This window comes from Dermochelys coriacea, chromosome 2 (genome assembly GCF_009764565.3).
Source record: "Dermochelys coriacea isolate rDerCor1 chromosome 2, rDerCor1.pri.v4, whole genome shotgun sequence".
In the NCBI taxonomy this organism is placed as follows: domain Eukaryota; kingdom Metazoa; phylum Chordata; order Testudines; family Dermochelyidae; genus Dermochelys; species Dermochelys coriacea.
This window is the reverse complement of record NC_050069.1, coordinates 25,534,839-25,561,201: the sequence shown is the minus strand read 5'-3', so window position 1 is coordinate 25,561,201 and position 26,363 is coordinate 25,534,839. Positions and strand designations below refer to the sequence as shown.

The 26,363-nt window shown below is 40.0% G+C and overlaps 1 protein-coding gene across 4 annotated transcripts in view; it reads right to left on the bottom strand.

Annotated features, from left to right (window-relative positions):
- Window positions 1-26,259, bottom strand: part of TAF2 (TATA-box binding protein associated factor 2) — a 100,659-nt gene extending 74,400 nt beyond the window's left edge. The window contains exons 1-5 of one of the 4 annotated variants that reach the window (XR_006278673.1): window positions 25,004-26,074; window positions 23,587-23,641; window positions 22,373-22,533; window positions 6,280-6,398; window positions 112-253 (exon numbers count right to left, since the gene is read on the bottom strand). Coding sequence is in view for 3 of the 4 variants with exons in the window: in XM_038390507.2 (XP_038246435.1) it covers window positions 112-253; window positions 6,280-6,398; window positions 22,373-22,533; window positions 23,587-23,641; window positions 25,004-25,056 (530 nt within the window). In the remaining variant the exon portion in view is untranslated. Of the gene's footprint in view, window positions 1-111; window positions 254-6,243; window positions 6,399-9,170; window positions 9,242-22,372; window positions 22,534-23,586; window positions 23,642-25,003 lie in introns of those variants that run through there. The other 3 variants (XM_038390507.2, XM_038390511.2, XM_043507401.1) reach the window with 3 other exon arrangements.
- Between the last annotated feature and the right edge of the window lie 104 nt (window positions 26,260-26,363).

The window sequence follows — 26,363 nt, the reverse complement described above, 5'->3', positions numbered from 1 at the left end:
TAAATTAGAAAACTATGGAATTATTACTACAAGTATTTCCAATATGCTGAGATTCTATAAAATACTCAAGATCTGTTATGCAATATAACATCTGAGGATTAAGATTCTTACCTTGTAGAATTTTGATATCCACAAGAAAAGACATGGGCCCCTCTCTCTGCCATGCTACCTTCTACATTGGGCACCACAAAATGAAGGCCTCCCTTTGGCTGGTCCAGAGAAAAATTGATATGCACCTTTAGGACTTTTAACTCTACAGTAGTAAGAAAGCAACCATGTGTTTAGTGTGTGTATGAAAGCAATTCATACAAAATTTATTTTACAGGAAACATTCACTTAAGGCTCAAATCTTGCAAGGTACTGTGTTCCCTCAATTCTCGTTAACTTCAGGGAGAGTGGAGAACATTCAACAACTCACACAATTGGGCCATTTAAAGCTTAACTATTCCATGTACCATCAAGCTATCAGACTATTTTCTATATTAAAATTTTATATTAATGAAAACCTTCACTTGTGGTTCCATTTCACCTTCCAACACCCCAACTAGAACATCTTTACACTTGCACTGTAACGTCTGATCTGTTTTCCCAGCTTGCTGAAAATGTTTTCCACAAAAATTACATGTAATATCCACATTTTATTCTCTTTCTCATTTACACAACATTTCTTAAAATATCCTATTACAGTTAGAACTTTGTAGGCAACTGCTAAGTGTCTTTGCTTTTGTTTAGTTTCCCAGAATCTTGTGTGTGAACTTATTGCTATCCTTCTGTACATTAAGACTGACTGCTCAGAAATAAAGTTCAACTGATTTGTCCACTAGATTCCACCACAGTCTTAATATAGCTGCAACAATTAAGCTTCAAAGTGACACCATCAACTTAAAAATACTATCTGTTTAAACATTTTGCCAAAATTTTGACAAGTAACACCTAAAACAGTACAACTGAAATGGAGGAATTAAAATATTTCTCTTTCTAATTAAGTTTTGTGCATTTGATAGCGCTGCATGCACAGTTTCACTGAACCACTACTGTCAGTTTTCCGTGTTAGTATGGGTCTTTCACACGTTAGCAGGGAAATGTGGTTGTAAAATCACAAAAATTGATAGGACAACTCATTGGAAGTGCAGAACCTTAAACTATCTTACATATTTAACAGAACTGATTTCAAATTAACAATTATCTCTTGAAATACTTGACATTTATATGGCATCTTTTATGCATAGATTTAAAAATGCTTTATAAATATTATACCTAAAAAACCAACTGTGGGGCAGGCAAACAATATAACTATCTTGAAGGAGGATGAAATAAGGAATTAAATGACCTGCCCGTAATTAAATGATCAAATTAGTGGCTGACATGGAGCATTTTAAAATGTGGTGCTTGAGAGCACTAACCACCCAATCCCTGGTTAAGACACCCAAACGGAGTAGACTGTCTGCAAGCAAAAACCTATATATTTGATTGATTGCCTGAGTTTGGCACATTTTGACTACCTTATTCACCTTTCCTTTGGAATATGCTTAGATAACTAGGATTAAATGTGATCCATATTAGAAAACAAAAGTATGTTTAGACAGTTAAGACTGCGCCAGGAAACATCCCATCCACCAAGAATCTTAAAAGTACAGATATACGAAGGTAAAGAGGAAGACTTGTGCATTTCACGGCACCTCCACACTGCCTAGAACAGCATTTCTCAAACTGGGGTCCGCAGACCTCTGGCGGTCCGCAAGTGTACTCCAGGGAGTTTGTGGGCCCCACTGATTAACTCAACTCCTCCCCTTCCCTCCCAGCACCTCCCACACGATGGGGAACAGCAGTTCCACAGCATCCAGGAGGAGGTGCTGGGAGGGAAGAGGAGCAGGCTTTCGCCAATAGACTTAAAAAATAGAACTCATTAGAGAGGGGTAACTGAACCATTTTCTTAACTATTGTGAGGAAAGCTCAAAGCCATGAGTCAGAATGCCCTTTCAAATTATCCTTGTGAAAATGGATAGCTTCAGATGACTGATGTTGACAAGTAAAACACTACCCCAAAAGCCTGTGCATTTAAGGCAAAAGGGGTATTTTTAAAAGAAGCTCTTGTGAGTAAGGGGTAGTCTAGTCATTCTTGTGAGTCATGTGTGGGCCAGATCCACAAAAGTACTTGGGTGCCTAAACCCAAGAGTAAGTACTGCTCCCTCAATTGTTCCTGTGGAAGCAGTTCCATTTTGGATAAATAATCAGTCATTGGGTAAGAAGGAGAAAGAGAGAGAAGATGATTCTAATGCCTGGTGTTTAGGGCATCCCCCTGAAGGGTGGGAGACCCAGGTACTATTCCCCCCCCGCTCTGGTGATTATTTATCCAAAGTAGAACACCTTTAACAAAACATCTCATAGCTCAGCGCTTCGTGCACTCTCCCAAGATGTGTGGGAGACCCTTGTTGAATCCTCTCTCTCCTCAGGCAGAGGGGAGAATCCAGCCTGGGTCTTCCGCATCCCAAGTGAGTTTCTAACCACTGGGCTAAAAGTTATAAAGTTAGGCATCAAAACCATCTCTTCCTCCTCTTCCTCTCTTTTTGCATTAAGCAAGGCAGATGCTTAACTCATTATCAGAAAAAAACAGCTTAGGCACTTAAATTCATAGATTCCAAGGCCAGAAGGCAGCAGTGTGATCATCTAGTCTGACCTCCTGTATAATATGGCATAAAGAAAAGGAGTACTTGTGGCACCTTAGAGACTAACAAATTTATTTGAGCATAAGCTTTCGTGAGCTACAGCTCACTTCATCGGATGCATTTGGTGGAAAATACAGAGGGGAGATTGATATACACACACAGAGAACATGAAACAATGGGTTTTATCATACACACTATAAGGAGAGTGGTCACTTAAGTTGAGCCATCACCAGCAGCAGGGGGGGAGGGAGGAAAACCATTCATGGTGACAAGCAAGGTAGGCTATTTCCAGCAGTTAACAAGAACGTCTGAGGAACAGTGGGGGGAGGGGTGGGGGGGAGAAATAACATGGGGAAATAGTTTTACTTTGTGTAATGACTCATCCATTCCCAGTCTCTATTCAAGCCTCAGTTAATTGTATCCAGTTTGCAAATTAATTCCAATTCCGCAGTCTCTCGTTGGAGTCTGTTTTTGAAATTTTTTTTGTTGAAGAATAGCCACCCTCAGGTCTGTAATCGAGTGACCAAAGAGATTGAAGTGTTCTCCAACTGGTTTTTGAATGTTATAATTCTTGACGTCTGATTTGTGTCCATTTATTCTTTTACGTAGAGACTGTCCAGTTTGATCAATGTACATGGCAGAGGGGCATTGCTGGCACATGATGGCATATATCACATTGGTAGATGCGCAGGTGAACGAGCCTCTGATAGTGTGGCTGATGTGATTAGGCCCTATGAGGGTGTCCCCTGAATAGATATGTGGGCAGAGTTGGCAACGGGCTTTGTTGCAAGGATAGGTTCCTGGGTTAGTGGTTCTGTTGTATGGTGTGTGGTTGTTGGTGAGTATTTGCTTCAGATTGGGGGGCTGTCTGTAAGCAAGGACTGGCCTGTCTCCCAAGTTCTGTGAGAGTGATGGGTCGTCCTTCAGGATAGGTTGTAGATCCCTGATGATGCGTTGGAGAGATTTTAGTTGGGGGCTGAAGGTGATGGCTAGTGGCGTTCTGTTATTTTCTTTATTGGGCCTGTCCTGTAGTAGGTGACTTCTAGGTATTCTTCTGGCCCATGTTATTTCTCCCCCCCACCCCACCCCCACTGTTCCTCAGATGTTCTTGTTAACTGCTGGAAATAGCATACCTTGCTTGTCACCATGAAAGGTTTTCCTCCCTCCCCCCTGCTGCTGGTGATGGCTCATCTTAAGTGATCACTCTCCTTACAGTGTGTATGATAAAACCCATTGTTTCATGTTCTCTGTGTGTGTATATCAATCTCCCCTCTGTATTTTCCACCAAATGCATCCGATGAAGTGAGCTGTAGCTCACGAAAGCTTATGCTCAAATAAATTTGTTAGTCTCTAAGGTGCCACAAGTACTCCTTTTCTTTTTGCGAATACAGACTAACACAGCTGCTACTCTGAAACCTGTATAATATGGGCCACAGAACTTCCCCAAAGTAATTCCTAGAGCAGATCTTTTAGAAAAACATCCCATCTTGATTTAAAAATGGTCACTGATGAAGAATCCACTGCAACCCTGGGTAAATTGTTCCAATGGTGAATTACCCTCACTGTTAAAAAATTATGCCTTATTTCCAATTTGGATTTGTCTAGCTTCAACTTCCAGCCATTGGATTGTGTTAGATCTTTTTCTGCTAGACTGAAGACCCCATTATTAGATATTTGTTCCCCAAGTAGATACTTACAGACCCTAATCAAGTCACCCCTTAACCTTCTCTTTGTTAAACTAAATAGATCAAACACTTTCAATATATCACTATAAGGCATGTTTTTTTAATCTCTTACTAATTCTTATAGCTCTTCTCTGAATCATCTCCAATTTATTGACATCCTTCTTGAATTGCAGGCACCAGAACTGAGTAAAGTATTCCAGCTATAGTTGCACCAGTGCCAAATACAGAGATAAAATAACCTCTCTATTCCTATTCCAGATTCCCCTGTTTATACATCAGACTGGAAGCTCATGTTCAGCTGATTATCCACCACGACATCCAAATCTTTCCCAGAGTTACTGCTTCCTAGGATAGTCCCCCATCCTTTAAGCATGGCCTACATTCTTTTTCCCTAGATGTATACATTTACTTTTAGCCATATTAAAATGTATTTTGTTTGCTTGTGCTTGGTTTACCAAGTGATCCAGATCACTCTGAATCAATGACCTCTCCTCTTAATTATCTACCATGCCCTCAATTTTTGTGTCATCTGCAAATTTCATCAGTGATGATTTTATGTTTTCTTCCAGGTCATTGATAAAAATATTAAATAGCGCAGGGCCAAGAATTGACCTCTGCGAGACCCTACTGGAAACACACCCACTCAATGATTACCCATTTACAATTATATTTTGAGACCTATTTTAGGAAGCCAGTTTTTAATCCATTTAATGTGAGTTATGTTAATTTTATATCATTCTAATCTTTTAATCAAAATGTCATGAGGTACCAAGCTCTACAGAAGTCTAAGTATATTACGTCAACACTATTAACTTTATTAACCAAATTGTAATCTCATTATAAAAAAAAGTATCAAGTTAGGTTGTCAGGATCTATTTTACAGAAATCCATGTAGATTTGCATTAATTACATTACCCTCCTTTAATTCTTTATTAATTGAGTCCTATGTCAGCTGCTTCATTGCCTGGGATGGATGTCAGGCTGACAGACCTATGATTACCTGGGTGATCCCTTTTACCCTTTTTTAAATTGGCGCAAAATTAGATTTCTTCCAGTCTTCTGGTACTTCCCCAGCGCTCCAAGACGTATTGAAAACCAACATTAACAGTCCAGTGAGCTCCTCAGCTAGTTCTTTTAAAACACATGAACCTGCTGATTTAAAAATGTCTAACTTTAGTAGCTTCTGTTTAACATTCTCTAGAGATGCTGGTGGAATGGAAAGAGTGTTATCACCATAGATGAGATTATATCATGTTTTTTCCCCATATACAGAAGAGAAATTGAACACTTCTGCTTTTTCCACATTATTATTGATAATCTTACCATTTCCATCAAGTAGTGGACCAATAGCATTGTCAGAATTCTTTTTGTTCCTAATATATTTTAAAAACGCCTTTTTATTGTCCTTATCTCTGATGGCCATAGATTTCTCCTTATGTCCTTTTGTTTCCCTTACCAATTTTTTTTACAATTGCTAACTTCTTATTTATATTCACTACTATCAACTTCCCCTTTCCTTTGTTATACTTAAAAAACACCCCCCCCCAAAAAAAACAAAGCCTAAGCCATCTGACATCAGTAGAGGGGTTCCTGGTTGTGAATTGCAAGCAGATAGGTATCTCCCTTGTAGCTCATATTAAGTTCTCTCTTCCCATTCATTGTAAAGGCTAACTCAGGCTCTGCATGTCACAATGCTCCTCCAGTTATTAGTTAGGTGTTGCAACACCCAAGTCCCTTTGTGGATCCGGACTTTTTATTCTTTCCAAAAAGATGTTGGTGGGGGGTTTTTGTGGGGAAGGGGAAAGAGTGATTCTAATTAAATCTATTATTTATGTTTACTTAAATCTAATGTCTTTCAATACAAAATGCCCTGGCTATCAAATCTGCAGTACCTTAATTTAAGTATCAATATGGTCTCTACACTTTACCATCAACATGTTTCCACAGCTCCGAAGGAACCTTAATGCAGAGTTCTCCATTTCCAGCATCTGGGTCCACAGCACTGACTGCAGCAGCATAAGCATTGGAAAAATAGTTGAGATTTCTCCTACAAGTAAAACAAAACCCATTTCAACTCTTAAAATGCACATTCAAATATAGTATCAGCGCAACTTTTTAGATTATGCTCTCTGATTGCTTTGGCTCTTATTATAATAGCGGTTTATATCATTCTTGATATGATTAGCATTAAACAGAGAAATTTAGACATATAACAAATTGAGGAGTATCGGAAACAATAGTGCTTTCTTGGAAAAATCAGGCTTATAAAAATTTACTAACAAGTATACAAAACAGAAACTAAAAAGGTCTATTCTTAAAAGAACTTGAACATATGTTATGTAAAAAATAATCTGACAACTCACTTACTGGCATAAGTGAATATCTAAAGTCAATATGTTGAACCATGTTTTTAAGGCCAGGATTTTCAAAAGCAGGAATCTACAATTAGGCTCCAAACTAATATTTAGACATCTAAATAAGTCACATATTTTTCAAACTGCTTAAGCACTTAACTGTTCCCAATGACTTTAATGAGAGTTACAGGGTGGTCAGCATTTTGAAATTAAATCCACTTAATATTAAATATTACTAAATCCTGTTGTAGAAATCTAATTTTGGGTACCACTTTGGAAAACCTTGGCCTAAATATATACAGTGCTCTCAGAAACCTGATTTAAAAATCTAATTCTCACCAACAGGGAGGAATTGGTTGCGAATCTGAAGGTGGAAGGAAATTTGGGTGGAAGTGATCATGATAGATTTCATGAATCTAAGGAAAGGAAGGAGTGAGAGCAGCAAAATAAGGACAATGGACTTAAAGAAAGCAGACATTAAACTCCGAACTGCTACGTAAGCTCCCATGGGAAGAAAATATAAGGGAAAAAACTGTTCAAGAGAGCTGCGTTTCTCAAGGAAACAATATTAAAGGCACAACTGAAAACTATCCCAATGAGAAGGAAAGGTAGGTAGAGGCCAATATGGCTCCATCAAGAGCTCTTTAATGATCTGAAAATTAAAAAGAAATCCTACAAAAAGTGGAAACATGGACAAATTGCTAAAGAGGAGTAAAAAATAATAGTGCAAGCACGTAGAGACAATCTCAGAAAGGATACATCACAAACTGAGTTACATGTAGCAAAAGACAGAAGGCAATAGGAAGAGGTTCTTTAAATACATTAGAAACAAGAGAAAGAAAGGACAGTATAGGTCAGTGGATCTCAATCTTTCCAGACTACTGTACCCCTTTTCAGGAGTGTGATATGTCTTGTGTACCCCAAGTTTCACCTCACATAAAAACCTACTTGCTTACAAAATCAGATATGAAAGTACAAAAGTGTTACAGCGCACTATTACTAAAAAATTGTTTACTTTCTCATTTTGTCTGTATGAAATTTTAGTTTGTACTGACTTTACTAGTGCTTTTTATGTAGCTTGTAAAACTAGGCAATATCTAGATAAGTTGATGTATCCCCTGGAAGATCTCTGCCTACCTTCAGGGATACACAGACCCCTGATTGAGAACCACTGGTGTAGGTCTCCTAGTTAGCAGGGAAGCAGAGCTAATAACTGATGACATCAAGAAAGCTTAGGTTTTTAACACCTATTTTGCTTCAGACTTCACTAAAAATAGCACAATTACTATTAACAATAAGAAGGAAATCAAGCCAAAATAGGGAAAGAACAGGTTAATGAACATGAATTAGATGTATTCAAGTCTGCGCGGTCTGCTGAAATTCATTCTTGGGTACTTAAGGAACTAGCTGAAGCAACATTGGTATCTTTGAGAATTCATGGTGGTCAGGTGTGATCCTGGAGGATTGGAAAAAGGCAAACATAGTACCTTTCTTTTAAACAAGGAACAAAAAGGACCCGGGGAACTATAGATCAGTCAGCCTAACTTTGATACCTGGAAAGATACTTGAACAAATTATTAAACAATCAATTTGTAAGCATTTAGAAGATTAAAAATAGAGTTATAAGGAATAGCCAGCATAGATTTGTCAAGAACAAATCATGTCAAACCAACCTAATTTCCTTTTTTCACAGGGTTACTGGTTTAGTGGATGAGAGGCAGCAGTAGACATGATATATCTTGATTTTAGTAAGGTTTTTGACATAGTCATATATGACATTCTCATAGCTAACTAGAGAAATGTGGTTTAGATGAAATTGCCATAAGGTGGATGTTGTTAAGTGCTGAAGGCTGGAATGTCATTGCTGTGCTAGCATTGTCCAGGTGCTGCTTTGAGCTGTTACAGCTGCTCAGTGTTTCTCTCTCTGGAATGCCAATGTTATTAACACAAGCATAGAATGCAGCTTGTTAATTCAACAGACCTCAATGTTATTCACCATGGTTCGGTGATGAAGGCAATCGGCCAGGTTTATTGCCTTTAAGGCACAGTACAAGTGTCGCAGTTCCATGGTTACAGGTACATTTACACAGGAGTGCCCAGTAGCAAGGAACAGTTCAGTCAGCAGCAGGAATTTCTGCTGTCCCCTTTGCTGCACAAAGGGTTAAGGCAAGGAACCCCAAAGTTTATAGACTAAGAAAAACAACTTGCATACCACCTCACGTTTCATGACGTCCGCTTGTTACCTTCCTTTGTATCCTGCTCCAGGTGTCAGGGGCAAAACATTCTCTTATTTAGTATTAGATCAGGATCTTTCTGAGCTAATATTTTGGAATGTGTTTTCACACATACCCAATATCTGTTGCTTCTTAGGAATGCCTGTGTTTTAGCAATGCTAGCAATACTTTTGCCAAGATCATACATTGGACAGTGAACTTGTAAACATCTACTTTAATACATGGCCTAACTTTGGTTCAGAGCCTCTGGTTAAGACCTCAGATCTTACACCAGGCCCAGTGATCCAGGCTCTCTCTAGCTCCTACAGTGGGTGCAAAAGAGGTTGAAAGAACATAATCAAAGAGTAGTTATCAATGGTTCACTGTCAAACTGGAAGGACTTATCTTGTGGGGAACCAACAATGTTTTCATTAATGACTTGGATAATGGACTGGAAAGTATGCGTATAAAATATGTGGATGATACCAAGCAGGGAGGGGTTGCAAGCACTTTGGACCATAGAATTAGAATTTAAAACCTTGACAAATTGGAGAATTGGTCTGAAATCAACAATATGAAATTCAATAAAAACAAGTGCAAAGTACTACACTTATGATCGAAGGAAAAATCAAATGCGCAACTCTGAAATGTGAAATAACTGGTGGAGTGGTAGTACTGCTGAAAAGGATCCAAGGGTTATAGTGGATCACAAATTGAATACGAGTCAACAATTGTGATACAGTTGCAAAAAACGTTAACATCATTCTTGGGTGTATTAACTTGAGTGTCATATGTAAGACACAGCAGGTAATTGCCCCACTCTCATTAAACACTAGTGAGGCCTCAGCTGGAATACTGTGGCCAATTCTGGGTACCACACTTTAAGGAAAGATGTGGACAAATTAGCAAGAGTCCAGAGAAGAACAACAAAAATGATAAAAGGTTTAGAAAATGTGACCTAACAGGAAAGGTTAAAAAAAATGGACATGGTTAGCCTTGAGAAAAGGAGCCGGGGGGAGGGGGGGGGGAGAAAGACCTGATAACAGTTTTCAAGTATGTTAAGGACTATTGTGAGCAGGATGACAATCAACTGTTTTCCATGTTCACTGAAGGTAGGACAAGAAGTATGGGCTTAACCTACAGCAAAAGAGATTTAGGTTAGCTATTAAGAAACTCTTTAACTCTACAGGTAGTCAATCTCTGGAATAGACTTCAAAGGGAAGTTGTGGAATCCCCATCACTGAAGGCTTTTAAGAACAGGTTGGACAAAACAACGATAAGGGATGGTCTAGGTATATTTGGTTCTGCCTCAGCACAGTGGGCTGGACTTGATGACTTCTCAAGGCCCCTTCCAGCCCTACATTTCTGGGAGTGAAACAGGTTTTTAATTTGGTAGTCCTTTTCTCTGCTTTGGTTGCTGGATACAAATTGTTATACTTTATATGCTTTTCATACCACATAATGTATTGAATGTTGGAGCTCTGACTTTAACTCACAAAAGCACAGAAAATCATAGTTAAGAATCAGTTCTCCAGTAGTACCTAGTTATAACTATCCCATCATTAACACTACCCTATCTGCATCCGGTTGCCCGTAAATACTGGACTGTTTATGGTCAAGTTTGAGAGTTTTCTTGATTTTGTGGTTTTACATCATACCTTAAAAAAAAAAAACCTCTTAAGAACGTTAAACTCTGAAGATCAAGAACACTTTTCCAGTATAAATCTTCTACAGATCATTTTTTTTTAAAGCTTGCTTGTTGAAAATTGGGTGTGCAACATCACACCATAAAGTATATTTTAAATTACTTGTCACCTTTCATCTCAAAAGTATCTAAAGCATTTAAAAGCTCACCACCAATGAAATCCAGTCATTGGGGGAATAGAGGGCTGCAACCACACAGAAAGCCAGTACAACGGTGGGCAGATGAACAGTTTTGACCATAGATAACAAAGCAAACTTCCATTCTTAGTAAGAGGGCCATGAAATCTAAAGTCCACACAAAGTAGACATGACCTCATTTTAAATCATTACTTTCTTTTCATCTGAACCCAATCCTTATCCACCATCCAGCGTAAACTACAAACTTCATTAAACTCAATTTACTGTATCTTACTTGGAAGGAAGAAGGGCTAAAGATCATGTAGGTGTCAAACTTTAAGCTTAGATACTCAGCCTTCCCCACCTGTGCCTTGGCTAAAAAAATAAACTAAGGTATACTGAGAACATATCAGCAGTAGGACTGAGAACATTAGGAAAAGTAAACTAGACTAGTTTGTTTGAAATCTTCTCATCATAGAGCATTAGCAGAAAATGCGAGCATCTGATTTCAGAAACTCCAAAATCCCATGTGTTAACATGATCAATTTTTCCTGTAATGTAGTTGAAGTGCTTTTAAAAGATAGGATTTCCACAAAGAATCAGTCACATGAATGGTACAAGTGAGTTCAATTGGACTATTCACATGTATAAAGTTACTCAAATGCTTAAGTCTCTGCAGGACTTAGGGTGAGAATGAAAAAAGTAAAACACTGTATGAAAAAAGAAAAGGGGTACTTGTGGCACCTTAGAGACTTACAAATTTATTTGAGCATAAGCTTTCGTGAGCTACAGTTCACTTCATCGGATGAAGTGAGCTGTAGCTCACAAAAGCTTATGCTCAAATAAATTTGTTAGTCTCTAATGTGCCACAAGTACTCCTTTTCTTTTTGTGGATACAGATTAACACAGCTGCTACTCTGAAACTGTATGAAAATAATTCCTTAATTCACTCATGCCTTAATTTAGTAATTATGGCAAGTCACTACCGAAAGAAAATAAAAATTAACAAGTCAACTTTAATATTAGTTTTAAATTTGGGTTGGGTTTTTTTGTTTTAACTCATTTTAATGTAAATCTGATCCTGGGAATGTTAACATTTTCTGTCTCTAATTATTGGCAAGGGATTCCTTTCTAGTACGTCAAAAAATTTGTTCAATTCTGAGGAATCGTGGTGAGATTGTGGTTACATTTTAAATTCCAGTGGATTCACAGACAGGAAAAGATTATTATGATGTAACGAGAAAGGTAGGCTCTATTGATCTTAATAGTCTAACATTTTAATATAAATCAGTCTTTATTTTGTTCCTTTTATTGTGGAAATGTATAGTGGTCCAAATCAAATGGGTGATTCATTATAAAAGGAATCTATTAGAGGATCGGTACCATACAGCAATCTTTTCATGGCTAGAATTGCCCTCTACAAACTGGATATGGCTGTTTAAAAATAACCCCCCACAGTTATAGACAAAAATTACAGGTCAAGAAATAATGATAAATGGTTCTAATTTATCAAATGTGGACTGATTGAGAGGGAATAATATACATTCACTTTCCAGCTCCCCCTAATGACACAGGAACCATACGTCCCATTTTAACTTTCTGTAACAAAATACTCAGTTTAACATTGTTTTAAACATGCTTCTAGATTATGAATAAACACTATACATGAACGCTGAAAATATGGCTTCATTCTTCCATGACCCTACACTGACAAGTCCTTAAACAGCAACATCAAGTATACAAACTATTAAGGAGACTGTATTTCTTTGCCATTTTACTAAAAACAGTAAAGAATTCTACAGTTATGGCAATCCATGACAGGTTTCAGAGTAGCAGCCGTGTTAGTCTGTATTCGCAAAAAGAAAAGGAGTACTTGTGGCACCTTAGAGCCTAACAATTTTATTTGAGCATAAGCTTTCGTGAGCTACAGCTCACTTCATTGGATGCATCCATGAGTTTATCATAGCAGGTTGCAGATGTAGCAGAATAAAGTCTTGTACAAAAAAGCAGTATGTACTCAACTGCTTTAAAATTGAAGTCCTCCAATGTTTAACCCGCCAACCCCCAAAAACAAAATATAAAGAAGCCATTAAAATATTACCTTCCACATTAAAAACAGAAACAGAGTCCACTAAATGCCACGTTTTTTCTACATACTTTATACAATGTAGTTCTATTTCTAAACCTACATTTACCAAAACAAAAGCATTATCAGAAAATTGGTAGTCTGGTAAAGTAAAATCTAGTAACTGTATTAAATAAATAGGGGTGTCTTGAGTTGAAACACATGACATGATGGGAGAGGGAAAGTTATATAATTGTTTATGTTAAACAAGCAATCCAAGCTGTGAGGAAACATCTTGATTCTAAATGGCATTAGTATAACATACTACAGCAGGAAGTAGTACAAGTATTGAATATTATTATAACCATAATAGTAAATATAGAAAATCTGATATCTATTCAGTGGCCTGTTCAAAACAATTTGATGGTCTAAGTCCAGTTCCTAGAATACAGAAGGAAACATCACAAGACAAGTTCAGGGCAACTGCATCTGCTTTTCCACTCAGCGGTTCAGCAAGGGTACCCACTCTTGGCTTTCAGCTCCTCAGCTGGTGCCTCTCTTGGGTGGAGAGAGAGATCTCTCTCTGTTTTGCCCAGAGTATTTCCAGGCTTGTCAGTTACCTTGCCTTCACTGTGCAACTTCCAGCACAGACAGGTTGCCCTAGAACACCTTCTTGCTTTCTCTTTCGATACAGATAACAGTATATATTGTTTCATAATACTATCACTGGTATTCCCTTTAATCCCTTTATTAACATATCTGAACACACTATTGCCCTAACTGCTTGTAGCGAGGAGTCGTGGCCTCCCTCAGATGCGGACATGGAGTGGAAGCCACAAATCGCTGGGTGGGTGGAACCAGAAGGGCCACGTCCCGCAAGCCAGAAACAGAGGGGCAGGACAGGAAGAGGAAGCATAAAAGGCCATCCCAGCGGCTCATTCAAGAGGGAGGTGTGGAAGGAGACAGACACCCCTTCCCTACTGCTGGAGTGGGATGCCAGAACCGCTGCTGCCCTGACGACCAGCCTGAGCTTCCAGAGAGCCCTGCCACTCCCAATGCGGAGGAGCTGCTACTGCTCCCTTGGCAAAATATCCCGGGGAGACTGAGGGGGAGAGTAGGAAGCAGGCCAGGAGAGCCAGACTACTGTCTGGTTGTGGTGACGCCAGAAACACTGTCAGTGTGTTGTGGATGGATTTCCCGCTGACCCAGTGGCAGACCACTCTGCCACTGTTAGGGCCATGGGCTGTGATGCGGTGGAGTTTGGTGGGCCTGCATCCCCCCTACCACTCCACCCCTGGGATGGCAGTCTAAGTTCCCTGTAAGCTGCACGGTCACTCAGGGTACCCACCCAGCCAGGACCTGCTGCAGCCAGGGCAGAGGCCATAGGTGCCAACTTCCCCACTAGCCGGGGGGGGAACTTGACCCCCCCCACCCCTTTCCCCAGGTTCCCACCCCTACCCTGCCTCTTCCCCCTGAGCGCACCCTGTCCCTGCTCCTGTCACACATCACCTTCATATTGGTGCACATAACAAAATTCATTCTGCAGATGTGTGGGAAAAATTAGAGGGAACACTGGTGGCAGTACTTCCCCTCCTTAAGACAGGAGGCCTGTGCTCCTTGGGCATTCCTACTGGAGCCCCACAGACTCTGCTTGGTGCTCCCCCCTCCCAGAGCCCCATAGACTGTGCTTGATGCTCCACTCTCTGCAGGAGCCCCTAGAATGGGAGGATAAACTGCTACAGCTCTGCCTGACTGCAGGCCAGAGCCTTGACTGCTTGCCACCCCACCCTGTTTAAAGCCTGGTTGCAGGCCAGAGCCCAGACTGTTTATGGTGATGCCCTGCTTGAAGGCCAGGGCCCACTGAGAACCGCTAATTCCCCCTTTGTTTTTAATTCCTTTGGGAGAATACCTAGCAGACCAAACTGAGAGGAGGCGTGGTCTCCCTCAGACGTGGATGCTGAGGGTCAGGCATGCCAGCCTACACTGCTGCTGTGGCTAGTAACATTTACACCAAGTTATTTAAAATGACTTCGTCTTTTCCTCAGAGGATCTTGAAAGTTCAGAGCTAATAAGTATATATTAAACACATTTTTGCCAATGTAAATAACAGCCAGAATTTCCAAAGTAAAGTTAGGCACCTAAATAAGTGGCCTGATTTTCAGAGGTACTAATCATCCTCAACTTCCAGCGAAGTCACTGAAACCTGCAGCAACTCAGCACCTCTGAAAACCAGAAGACTCTTGTTTAGGTGTCTAATTTTAGAGGCACTCACATTGGAAAGTATTGGCCAATGTTTATTTAGATTATACTTTATTTGCTTCCAACCTGACTCTCCAGTATGTTGACATATAACCAGAATTTCTTAAAAGCCTCCACAGATCTGCTAATAAAACATAGTGCCATCAGCAAGATTGCTGCTCACTTCCTTCTCATAAATCATTAATATATAAACCAAGAAACTGAAAATTGTACACAAGCTCAATGAGCAAACCTATTAGAGGCCAAAAGTGGGGGAAATTCAACTTTTCTCCTCCCAATTTTGCTTTCTGGAAAGTGGAAGAGCACCAGCTGTTTTCTATTTTTACCTCTTCGCTGGGTTTTGCATTTGGCCTCTCTCCCGCCTAGACCGTGTCCATTTCACTCTACTGCTTCTAGCCATATAGGCCAGGAAATATTTTTGTGCTACACAGATCACAAGATTAAGAAAAAACAATCAGAGTAAGCCCTTTAAGCAGTTTTTAATCCATAAACAAGATTTTGCTCCATATTTTGTGATTATTTTCCTTAAGAGTCTTATTGAGGACTTTAGCAAAAACCTTTTGAAAATCCATACTAACCATATTCATTAGATGACCTTCATCAACCATTAACATTTTCAAATATATTTTCATAGGTCAAAGAGGTACAAATCTTCTTCCCTTTAAGAAGTTATGAGGATTTGATACACTTATTCTATCGTTAGACTCAGTTTACTAGATCCAGAAATGAGATACTCACTGGTCAGTATTTCTCAGAATAATATTTAGGTTTTGTTGTTGTTTTATAAATATTGGCATCAGTTTAGCAACTTTCCAGCCTTCTAAACATCACTGGTCCTGGTGATTTAGAGTGCTTGAGTTTTATGGTGTTCCATAACTTCTTCCTTAAAGACTTCATTCAAATTTCCTGTGAAAATTGCTTTAGGAATAGGACTGATTCAAACAATTTATTTTGCTTTTCTGCTACTTCACCATAGTCTTTAAATGCACCTCCAAACCCTGGCAACTTCACTCACAAATGCAGTCTTGTAATGCCCTTAATACACTTATTATGATACTGTCACAGCCAACAGGATTTAGCGAGCTGTAGCTCACGAAAGCTTATGCTCTAATAAATTTGTTAGTCTCTAAGGTGCCACCAGTACTCCTTTTCTTTTTGCGAATACAGACTAACACGGCTGCTACTCTGAAACCTTTGGAAACAAGGTGGTTTATCTCAAAAAGGATTCGGCCACTGAAAATAATTTAACGAATTAATAAACATTTTGTTAACTGAGACATTAGATCATGTCTTTTACCACATTGACCTTTTTGTCCTGAAGTCTAAAAATATTCTCCTTTCATTCTACCATATTTGACTACTCATTGATTCTGTCCTAATGAAAGCAGGTTATTCACAAAGGGTAAAATTTAACTTGTTAACTTTTATAAAATACGATCACTAAACTGTTATAAAGTATTTCACGTTGTTTTTTAAACTGTATAATCCCTTATAAATAGGAACTATCATTTACCAACCAATCTGTATCATTTATAATTTTGGAAAGCTGCTTTTTTTATGTTTTCTAAAATACAAGTATTATTCTCAATAGCAGTTAGCCCTGAAAATGTGCTCCACATATACTTACTACTCTCTTAGCCTGGCTGCGTAACATCCCAAGATTTATGAGAAACAAAACTCTTTACAAATGTGTATTATAGTGTCATCAGCTTACTGACAGCTAGCTGAGCTGTGCTATGATGTCTTCTGGCTGCAAATATTTATAAAGGTAATAATTTCTAATTAACCTATCTAAATTGGCAAACTGCATTCAATCTTTTTGCCAATAATGGCTTTGTCCTTCTTTCATTTAAACTTAAGACACTGCAGGCTTAAGACAAGTCATTTACTTTTTGGAAGATTAAAGGAAATTACGCAACGCTTTGGAAAATCAACGCAAGTTTCACCTTCCATAAATCACCTTTCTCTCCCTGTTTGGAACACACATCATTGCTCTCTTCACTAATGTTTACGTACACACCCACACACACTAACATGTCTGAAAAAGGTTTCAAGACACCCATGTCAGCACTCATTTTCAAGTAAAAGCAAACAATCCTCATCGTAGTGACAGTTCATAAAATATCCACAAGACAGATCCTTTGGCTGAGGCAGTAAGGGCAAGGTAAGGAAGCATGTGAAAGAGTGCATAGCAGGGCATAGCAGAATTGCTAAATCATTGAGGCATTAGCAAAAGCACAATGCTTTGAAATTTTACATTTAAAACATTGGCTTCAGTGTGTTAAGTAGTGGGAATTTACATGACATTGTACCTTTTATATATTTAATATAAACTAAAAAAAAATGTTCTTTTCCAAGAGAAGATATCAAACCAACTGGGAGTTACAATATTCCCCTCTAATTCTGTCACCTGTTTTACCCCACCATTATAAAAGTCTAAGGATTGGTACAATGATGATCCGTCCAGTTGAGAAAGGTCAAATGTAGCTCTCTGGAGGGCTTCCTCACTGGCTCATAAATACAGAGAGATCAGTGCAGAACAACGTATGACCCTGTCCCCAGAAACTGGGGCTTCAGCCTTCCTTTCTTTTTGGCTAGGTCATACAAAGGCTTCATCATGATTTTAGGAAAAAGTAGGGACAGGCCATCCATGGGGAAATCAAAGTTAAGATAGTAAGTAGATATCACCACCTCTTAAATCTATTAGTATTAAGAGTTTATCCTCCAGAACATTTGCTAAGAACAGTTATGATTGTGTCTCAGAATTACATTTTTGGGATACTGGATGCCTCAGTACAGGCATTACAAAATTACAAAATTAAAAAACTTACTAGCCAGAGTCTTGAAAAAAAATTTACTTGTTTACTCACCCGCCCTTGGTAGGAATAATTCCTTCTCAGCTGGAGAAACAATGCCATCAACTACTGTAGAAGTTAAGCTTTAATTGTAAAGAAAACTAAATTTCTAACTCTTATAGTTGTAAAGATAAACTTCACAAGATGAACCAAATGTGAACAAATGGAGTGCATTCTGACTATGCAAAAAGACAGCTCACTATATCACTTCTGCTGCTTATATTTTTCCCAAGCCAGAGTTAAGTGAAAACTGAACAGAATACTGCCAATTTTCACAGGTGCTATTCAAAGAGAGACAGCCATGAAATTTTAAAGAACTATCCCAGTTTCTTTGTCACTGCTTGGGAAAGCTATGAGCAGCAGCATCAGGAGCAAACACTGGAGCCGTTCACTGGAGAGGATGACCCAAACATTTCAGTTTTGGAAGGGTGGGGAGTAAAAAATAGACTAGTGGACACACCCCACTTTCACAGAAGCCAAGAGCCTGGTCAAAGGAAAAAGGAGCAGAGACCCTCTTCCTTCGTAACACCAAAGCAGTTGGAGTAAGAGGGGATGGGTCACTCCCACTATCTATACTAGCAAACTTCATTCACTTAATACACTGCTAGTACCAGTTCTACCACTGGCAGCAATGGTGCATTCTACAGGGTAGATGAAACTTCAGCTCCTTCACAAGGATGGTCTAATCCTAGTTTAAAAGGATGAATTATGACAGAAAAGTTTGCTTGTGTAGACGAGACCCCAGTGTCTATATTTTTTGGTCGTCCAGATACAAAAATAATTCCACAGACTGCATCTGCTGAAGTACAGAGCTTTGCCAAGTATCAGCACTATGAAAATAACATGCTTCTTGTCAGTTTCACAGTGCTGACAAGATAATGAACAGCAGTGAGTCAATGTTAGAGCTAAGACTAGATTCAGGTCTCTTGACTTCCACTCTGGTGCCCTATCCACTGGACCGCATCTGGCAGAGTGGATTTTTCAAGCTTTTGCATGGATGGTTAGTAATGAGATACAGAGCCTACAGCTTCAAGAATCCAAGTTCAAATACAGCCCTGGCCTGGTGAAATGCTTCTGGAGGTCTTAGTCCAGATGCTAATATATAAGTGATGACATTACAGTAACCACAATTGGTGTCATTCCCGATAGTCAGCAAAGAAGCCAAGAACAGAATGGGCATGAAAACAGAACTAGCCTAACACTCTCCAAAGATGGTGCCTGTAGGCTGCTGCCTATGCTGTGGATAAATAGAAGACAGCGTCCATGAATGTCACTCGTACACTTAAAAAGAAAACACAATAAATTCACATTCAACATTAAAAACAGAAGAAAAACATTTGTACATGTTTTATGCCATCAGTGAAAAGACTTGATAGTAAAGAGCAGTTCTGGATTGAACAAGAGCTGATCTACCATTGGCTGAAGTGTTCCTCCCGATTTCATACTCCATATAAATTAGATCGCCAACTGAATAGCTAGGTTGAACACGAAGTTAATAAAGGACAATTTCATGTTAATGAACACCACTTGTGCTTCAGGAATTAAGGCAAGGGAGAGGAAGTACCCTAATTCTTCTCTAACAGCAAGTTCCTAACCCATGTCAGGAGAACTTTAAAGTTAAGTTTTATAATTTTGGGCTTTGAGGTAACCAAGATGCTAATATAATTCATCATGGAAATCTAATAGTTAAGAAATGCAGGATTCTAATGTATGCACAGGTAATGATAAAGACTAATAAACCTGACAGATTATTAAATTAAGCTTCATAGAACACAACTGGTACTTAAAAATCCCATTTAACTGAATCTTCGTTTAGGGCTCATCTACACTACAAAATTATGTCAACCTATGATAGGTTGACTTACAGGCACCACAATAATTATTGCTGTTTTTCATGTCCACACTACCCTTCATCTGTTGGTGGTGTGCATCCTTACCAGGAGTGCTTCTACCAGGCTAAGGGGGCAGTATTGGGGGCTAAGAGCCCAGGCTCTGAGCTCCGCACAGAACTCCCTGCTTGGAGCCTGGATGCCCCTGGAGCTGCTGTCTGATTCCCCACTGCTGCCCAGGCTCCCTGCTGCTGCCCTGAGTTCTGGCTTCCTGCTGGAAGCCCAGCTGTGGCACAGGCTCTCAGCTCTTGGGTTTGGATCCTGTGGGCAGCCTGGAGCCCTGGCAGCAGTTGGGCTCCCTGCAGGGAGCCTGGCCTGGGCTCCAAGTGATTAGCTCTGCAGGGAGCTCAAGCAGTAACTGGGCTCAAGGCTGGAGCCCCCCACACCTGCCCCAGGGTGACAGCCCCATCTGTGAGCTGAGCACTAGGTTCATAGCAGGGAGCCTACTAGCCTTTCTCGTCAATTTCACTGCTCCAATGCAGAGTCGTGAAATCAACAAGAATGACAGCCAAACAGCCAAAGTAAGTAGTGCGGTGTCTACACAGACAACTGTCTCGCCCTAACTACACCAACATAAGCCTTATGCCTCTCGTGGAGGTGGAGTTGTTATGTCGATGTAGTAGGGCACTTACATCAGCTCGAGCAAGGCTGTAATGTAGACAATGACATAATTAGGTTGAAGTAATGCCGCTTTTGTCAATCTAAGTCTGTAGTATAGACTAGGCCATAGCCTCTTAACTGTCAGCATTCCACTAAACCAGCTTATAGTAGAAAGAGAGCCTGAAACATGAGGCCTGAAGAGATCTGGACAAAAGTAGCAGTCAAGTGTTGCTGATATAAAGCAAAGTTAACAGAAGTCAGGTTGCGAGCAGAAGTCAGGCCCTGTTACAAAACATGCCTGCTTGCAAGTTCACAGAACCTGGCAAGAACAGGACTGGCATTGCCAAACAAAACACATTCCTAAGAAGTACTAGGCACAGGACACTCATGCAAACACATTCCACAAGACTGGTACCAGAACATCCTGGTACAGAGATACGGTGTAAACACACTCTCTGAAGATGATACAAAGACACACTGACCCCCTCTTAAAGATAAAGTTAGGATGACAGGGTGATAAATAAAGATGTTTTGATCAAACCATCATGTACAGCTTGGGTACCACTGATCTGTTCTGACATCCATCATAACACAGGCCATAGAAACTCTCCTAGAAAGGATTAAATAGGGTTAACTAAAGCTTGTCTACACAGTTTTTGCACTGATATAACTAAATTGGTAGAAGAAGCAATTTAGTTAAATCAGTGCAATCTTTGGGTAGATGCAATTATTCCAGTATAAAGATGGCATTCCAATATAATTATAAATAATTATGTTATTTTTTCCTCTGATTTTAGTTAAATTGGTGCAAACATTTATCACATATAAACCAGTGATTCTCAATCTTCTTGGGCTCAGGACCCATTTGTAAACCTTGATGGCCTGTCACAAGCCAGTAAATAGCTTTAGTACAAAAAACTCGCTTATAATATATTCTTATACATGATATATTAATTTACACATTAATATAATGAAGTACTAAATAAGTACATGTGCATAATATACAGTGACTGCACTGGTTCCACGAGGTTAGATAGGCTCGGCTCCCCGCTCCAGGAGTTGCGATCTCCAGGTTTGCAATGCCACTCAGGTTTGGCCTGGTCCAGCCAAATTTGTGAGAGTGGTGTTGTGGCCTGACACATGGGGTTACTCATACAAATTTGGCCCAGTGGCCCTCTCTTCTTGAAACGGGACACCTGGGCTAAATGTGAGTAGGGCTGTGACCCCGTGCACCTCTCAAATCAGGAAGTCAACCCCAGCCAGCCCTGAAGAACCAGTGCCACAAAAGCCACTGCTGCGGGTCGAATGTGGGGAGTACTGTGCAACCCCTCCCCCACTCCAGGACCCAGCCTTCTTTCCTTCCCCACAGGGCCTCCCATGTGCTCCTTTGACACATTCTGGCAACCCAATTTTGGGTGGCGATCCACAGGTTGAGAAACCTTGGTGTAGATAAGCCCTAAATCGTAAAATTGTTCCCCAGATGATATGACATGTCTTTTGACTTCTAGTAACATATTCATTTGAAAACAATGAGTCAGAAAGACTAAAACACCTGAAACATTGAAGGTGAACCTCTGAGTCCATGACATTTGCCTAACAACATTTGATACCACGGCAAAGTAAAACAAAGAAATGTTAATACAAAAATCAGTAATGAAATTTCTCTAGCACAGCACTATAGAAGGAAACAGACCAAAGACTGAAGATTATATTTTACTTTACAGTCAAACTATTAGAGTTGTGGACCAAGCTAGACAAATTCTCTTGAATTTTACAGGAAATAATTCAATATACAAAAGGAACTGTCAAAGGAAACCATGATTTAGTTAATGGCTAACTCTTTCTTACTAAGATTGACGTTACTATAAGAAAATCATCAGTTGAAATCTGCCAATGGAAAAAACCGACGTACTATCATAGTAACATAAGGAAGCTCATTTACAGAATTTCAAACAAGTTACTTACTGCTTTGACTCATGGTGACAAACCTCCAGTGTTGGATCATTATAAATAAAAGCTGCTTCCAGATCATTGACTCTTACTCTGTATATCCTGCATTGTTTACTGTTCAGTTTGATTCTATTCAGGTTTGCAACCGTGGGAAATATAGTCAGTTCCACATAACCCTATAAATATGTAAACCAATATCATTATTTAATTATGCAGTCATATTCAAAAACACAATATAAAAGTATTCCTTTCTATTAATTAATTCTATTCATATTTTTAAAAGGGACACCATAGTCAAACAATAGATCCAAATGCTAATTTTTTGTTTAAAAAAAAAAAAAAGAAAGAACGAAGTTTCATAAAACTTATAACTTCTGAAAGGTGAATATTCTCATGTGTATTACTGGAGATCATTTAACTTTTTTTTAATTGACTAGAATTCAAGTTGATAGTGTCCCTTTTAATTTAAACAAATGATTGTACCTAACTCATAATAAAACTGGATTCCATAAAATAAAGCTTTGATAATCCTCCAAGGTGATCCACACAGACAGATTTGTGAACTCATTCAGAGCTCCATTAACTTCAACAGTGTTCTGCATGGCTGCCAGGGTCTGGCCATTAGTCCATATGGATTCAGGATCATGGCATAAATCTCTACTATTCTAACCCTTAAATAAACAGTGGCATTAGCTGAAATTGTGATTGTTTATTTTTAGAGGTATGATAGCCAATTTTAACCAGCATGGATAGAAATGATTTTGGGGAGGAGGGAACAGATTTTTTTATATAAATCAGATTTTTTTATTTTGTTATTTAAATTATAATTTTAAAGAAGCCTGTGTAAAATGAAATCTGAATTTACCACAAACTATGTTAAGGCACAATCTTATTATAATCTCTTAAAACATTTTAAGGTAACATTTTTATTTAGCATGTATAGTCCAAATGAAATAAAAAAGACTTGAATCTAATTCCAAATAAATTCAGGCACATATTACTGTCCATCTTGCTTCTGTATATCTGAAATTCATATTAAACCACAGTTCTGTTTGGCCTCGTTCTCTTGGGCGACAGAGTCCTGTAACAGGCTCCTGGTCAGAACATAGATAGCGCAAAGAAGTTACAGAGCATAGGCAGCTTTTGTACAGTTGTATTTCCTCAAAAATATAGAAGAAAATCTTGGTTTTGAACATGACCTTTAATATTTTTGTAAATAATATACTTACTACAACAGACTTTCTCTGAAAATTTATGTTGTTGATGCAGACTACCTGGTGGGTTGTGCTGGAAAAAACAAAACATTTAAAATAAGGATATAGACAAATAACATGTCAATGTCATATCTCATGTTTCTTTAACTTAGTTAAAAGAAAATCTTAGTTGAACAATCTTTATATCATGTGTATGTCTACATACATAGATATTGTATGCATATTATACTCAGTGTGTAAATATGTGTACATAAACATAAGGAAAGAATTCATGGTATGAAGGTCTTATCTGCATGAATGGCTACAGACAAGCAATAAAATGGGAATTATGCAGGGCATCCCAAAGGTGTCACTAAAACCATCAAAATATCACACCATCATAAAGGCTGTACACACATATGCTACAAGGAAAAATATAGTTTGAACTGTTTTGAACAGCTTTAAAATATTGCACTGGAATTATTTTTGAATCTTTTTGTCTGTTACCCCAAATACAATAGTGAAGGGCTCGGAAGAAGTTATGAAAGCTCTAACAATTACCTAAATAGCTTTTCAATATGTGAAATGTCAATTATTAGAGTACAATATCACCAACTATATAAAAACTGACTGAGTCGTATCCTAGCCAGGCTGCAAGAGAATAGGACTGGCAATTGCCTGCTATGGACCTCAAAGAGGTATAATTGCTGGGGGAGAAGGAGAGGTGGTGGATAGAGGGCATAAGGAATAAACATTTCTCTGGCAAGTTGACTCTATCATGTATACAAATCCTATACATGAAAGAGGAAGACACCCAGCTGTCCTTTGGGAAACAGCACTTGCTTCAAGCATTGGAAGGTCCTGAGAAATAAACATTTAAAGCAATGGTAGACCGCCACAAACTCTGTGCAGGCAGATCTTTGCACATCTGCAAAGATCATGCAGGATTGAGGCCTGAAATATTTTTTATCACTTTTTCCTTTGTTTGGTACTACAGAGCACATACAGCTATGGAACAATTAACAGAATTCTATACTGGTTCATGCATCATAAGTAGCATTGTTAACTAAGTTACAGCTGAAAAATCTTTATACATGAGTCGGAAAACACACAGCTTTCCTTCCAGATATCATGCTGAGTCTGAAGTGTACATAGTTAGAAAAAAATATTTTACATGAAAATTGTTAACATTTGATATGGAACCACTGAAACATGGAAACCCACAATGCATCTTTAAAGAGTAAGATTTCAGAGTATAACTGAATGTTCAGCAATAATTTTAAAGCATCCCTAAATTACCTCTGTATAGCTTCATTTGACTTTACTTTAAAACCAACCTTAACGGTCAACTTTTGGTCAGCGTACCGCCTACACGATAAAGCTTTCAGATTACATAATAGAGAATGAACACTAATCTCAAGCACACAAAAGAAATACAAAAATTAATACTTATAATTTATAAGGTCTTGGGCTCTCAAATCCCTTGTCTCCTTTCTTCCTATTCATCCTGCACAGCAGCACTGAACTGTTGAGAGTCAAATATGCATCAACATGGTCCTCATTAGTGGTCTTTGGATGGATGGTTTGATTTTTCCCCTTGTCAAGTTCCCTTTCATTACTGTTCTCTCACCAGTGGATCTAAGACTCACAAGATTCAGTCATGGCCAGATCAGAGAAGCCGCACAGTTATAAAGTCAACATACAGTCTTCTTATTTATACTGTGTGTGTGCGTGACACACAATTCCCTTCCACAGAAGGTATAAAGAGGCGACAGATCTCCTGCCTCCCTCACCGTGGAAGCTACACAATCTGAGCTGCTAAATGCAGAGGGGAAATAGGTGTTGCAGGCCTGCTGCTCAACAAATGATGGACTTTGCTGGGGGAGGTCTGGGAACTATTGATGTTGACTGGGATGAGGGGTTCATGCTCCTGCCAATGCGGGCTCCTGCTGGGTCAGCAAGGGCTGCTGCTAATAGGTAGGTGGGAGGGGGCTGCTGAGGCGTTCGCTATTTTTAGGCGGGAGCGAGGCTGCCGCTCCCGGGCTCTTGGGGGTGGGGGGATCGGCAGGCGGGCGGGCAGGCGTCGCTTGGCGGTGTCGGCTGCTGCCGGGAGTGGGGGGGCAGGTCGGGGGCTGCTCTGCGGCTCCTGCCAGGTGGGGTGCCGTGGGGTCACGGCTCGGCTACAGCCCTGAGCGAGCAGAAGCCGCTCCTGACTTGGTAGCGCTGGGGTTATGGCTCGTAGGCGCGTGGAAGCTGCTCCGGTGCCTGGCTGGGGGCTGCCGCCGATCCCGGGGCACGGGCTGGGCTGGCGGCCGCTGCCCTCCGGCGGCGTGTCTCGGGGGCAGTGGGGGCGCCTGGGCACACAGCAGCTCGGGCCCCTGGAGGCAACTGCGGCCTAGCGCTCAGCAGGGCGGGCGAGGCGCTGCCTGGGCGCGTTCAGCCTCCGCCGGATCCACACCGCCCGTAAGCCCGGCAGCAGCTATGGCCGCCATTTTGTTGGTAACCTTTGAACTTCCGGCAGTTGAAAGGTCAAGGCCGGCTTTCAGGCTTTTTAAAAAAACCCTCTTTTTCCATTGTCCCCTGTGCGGCGCGGCCTGCAGGAACCTGAGCGAGACAGAGGAAAGGACAGGACGGGGCCGGGCGGGGCGGGGGAGGGAATCAAAATTACAGCGATGAGCTTTTTTCGGCCGGAATGCGCATGCGCATCTCGCCCGTCACCTCGCACAGCGGCCCGGCGGTGAGCAAATCCGGGGTGGCGCGTGCGCAGTGTCTGCGCCTGCAGCTCCTGGTGGTGGCTGGTAAGGGGTGGAGGC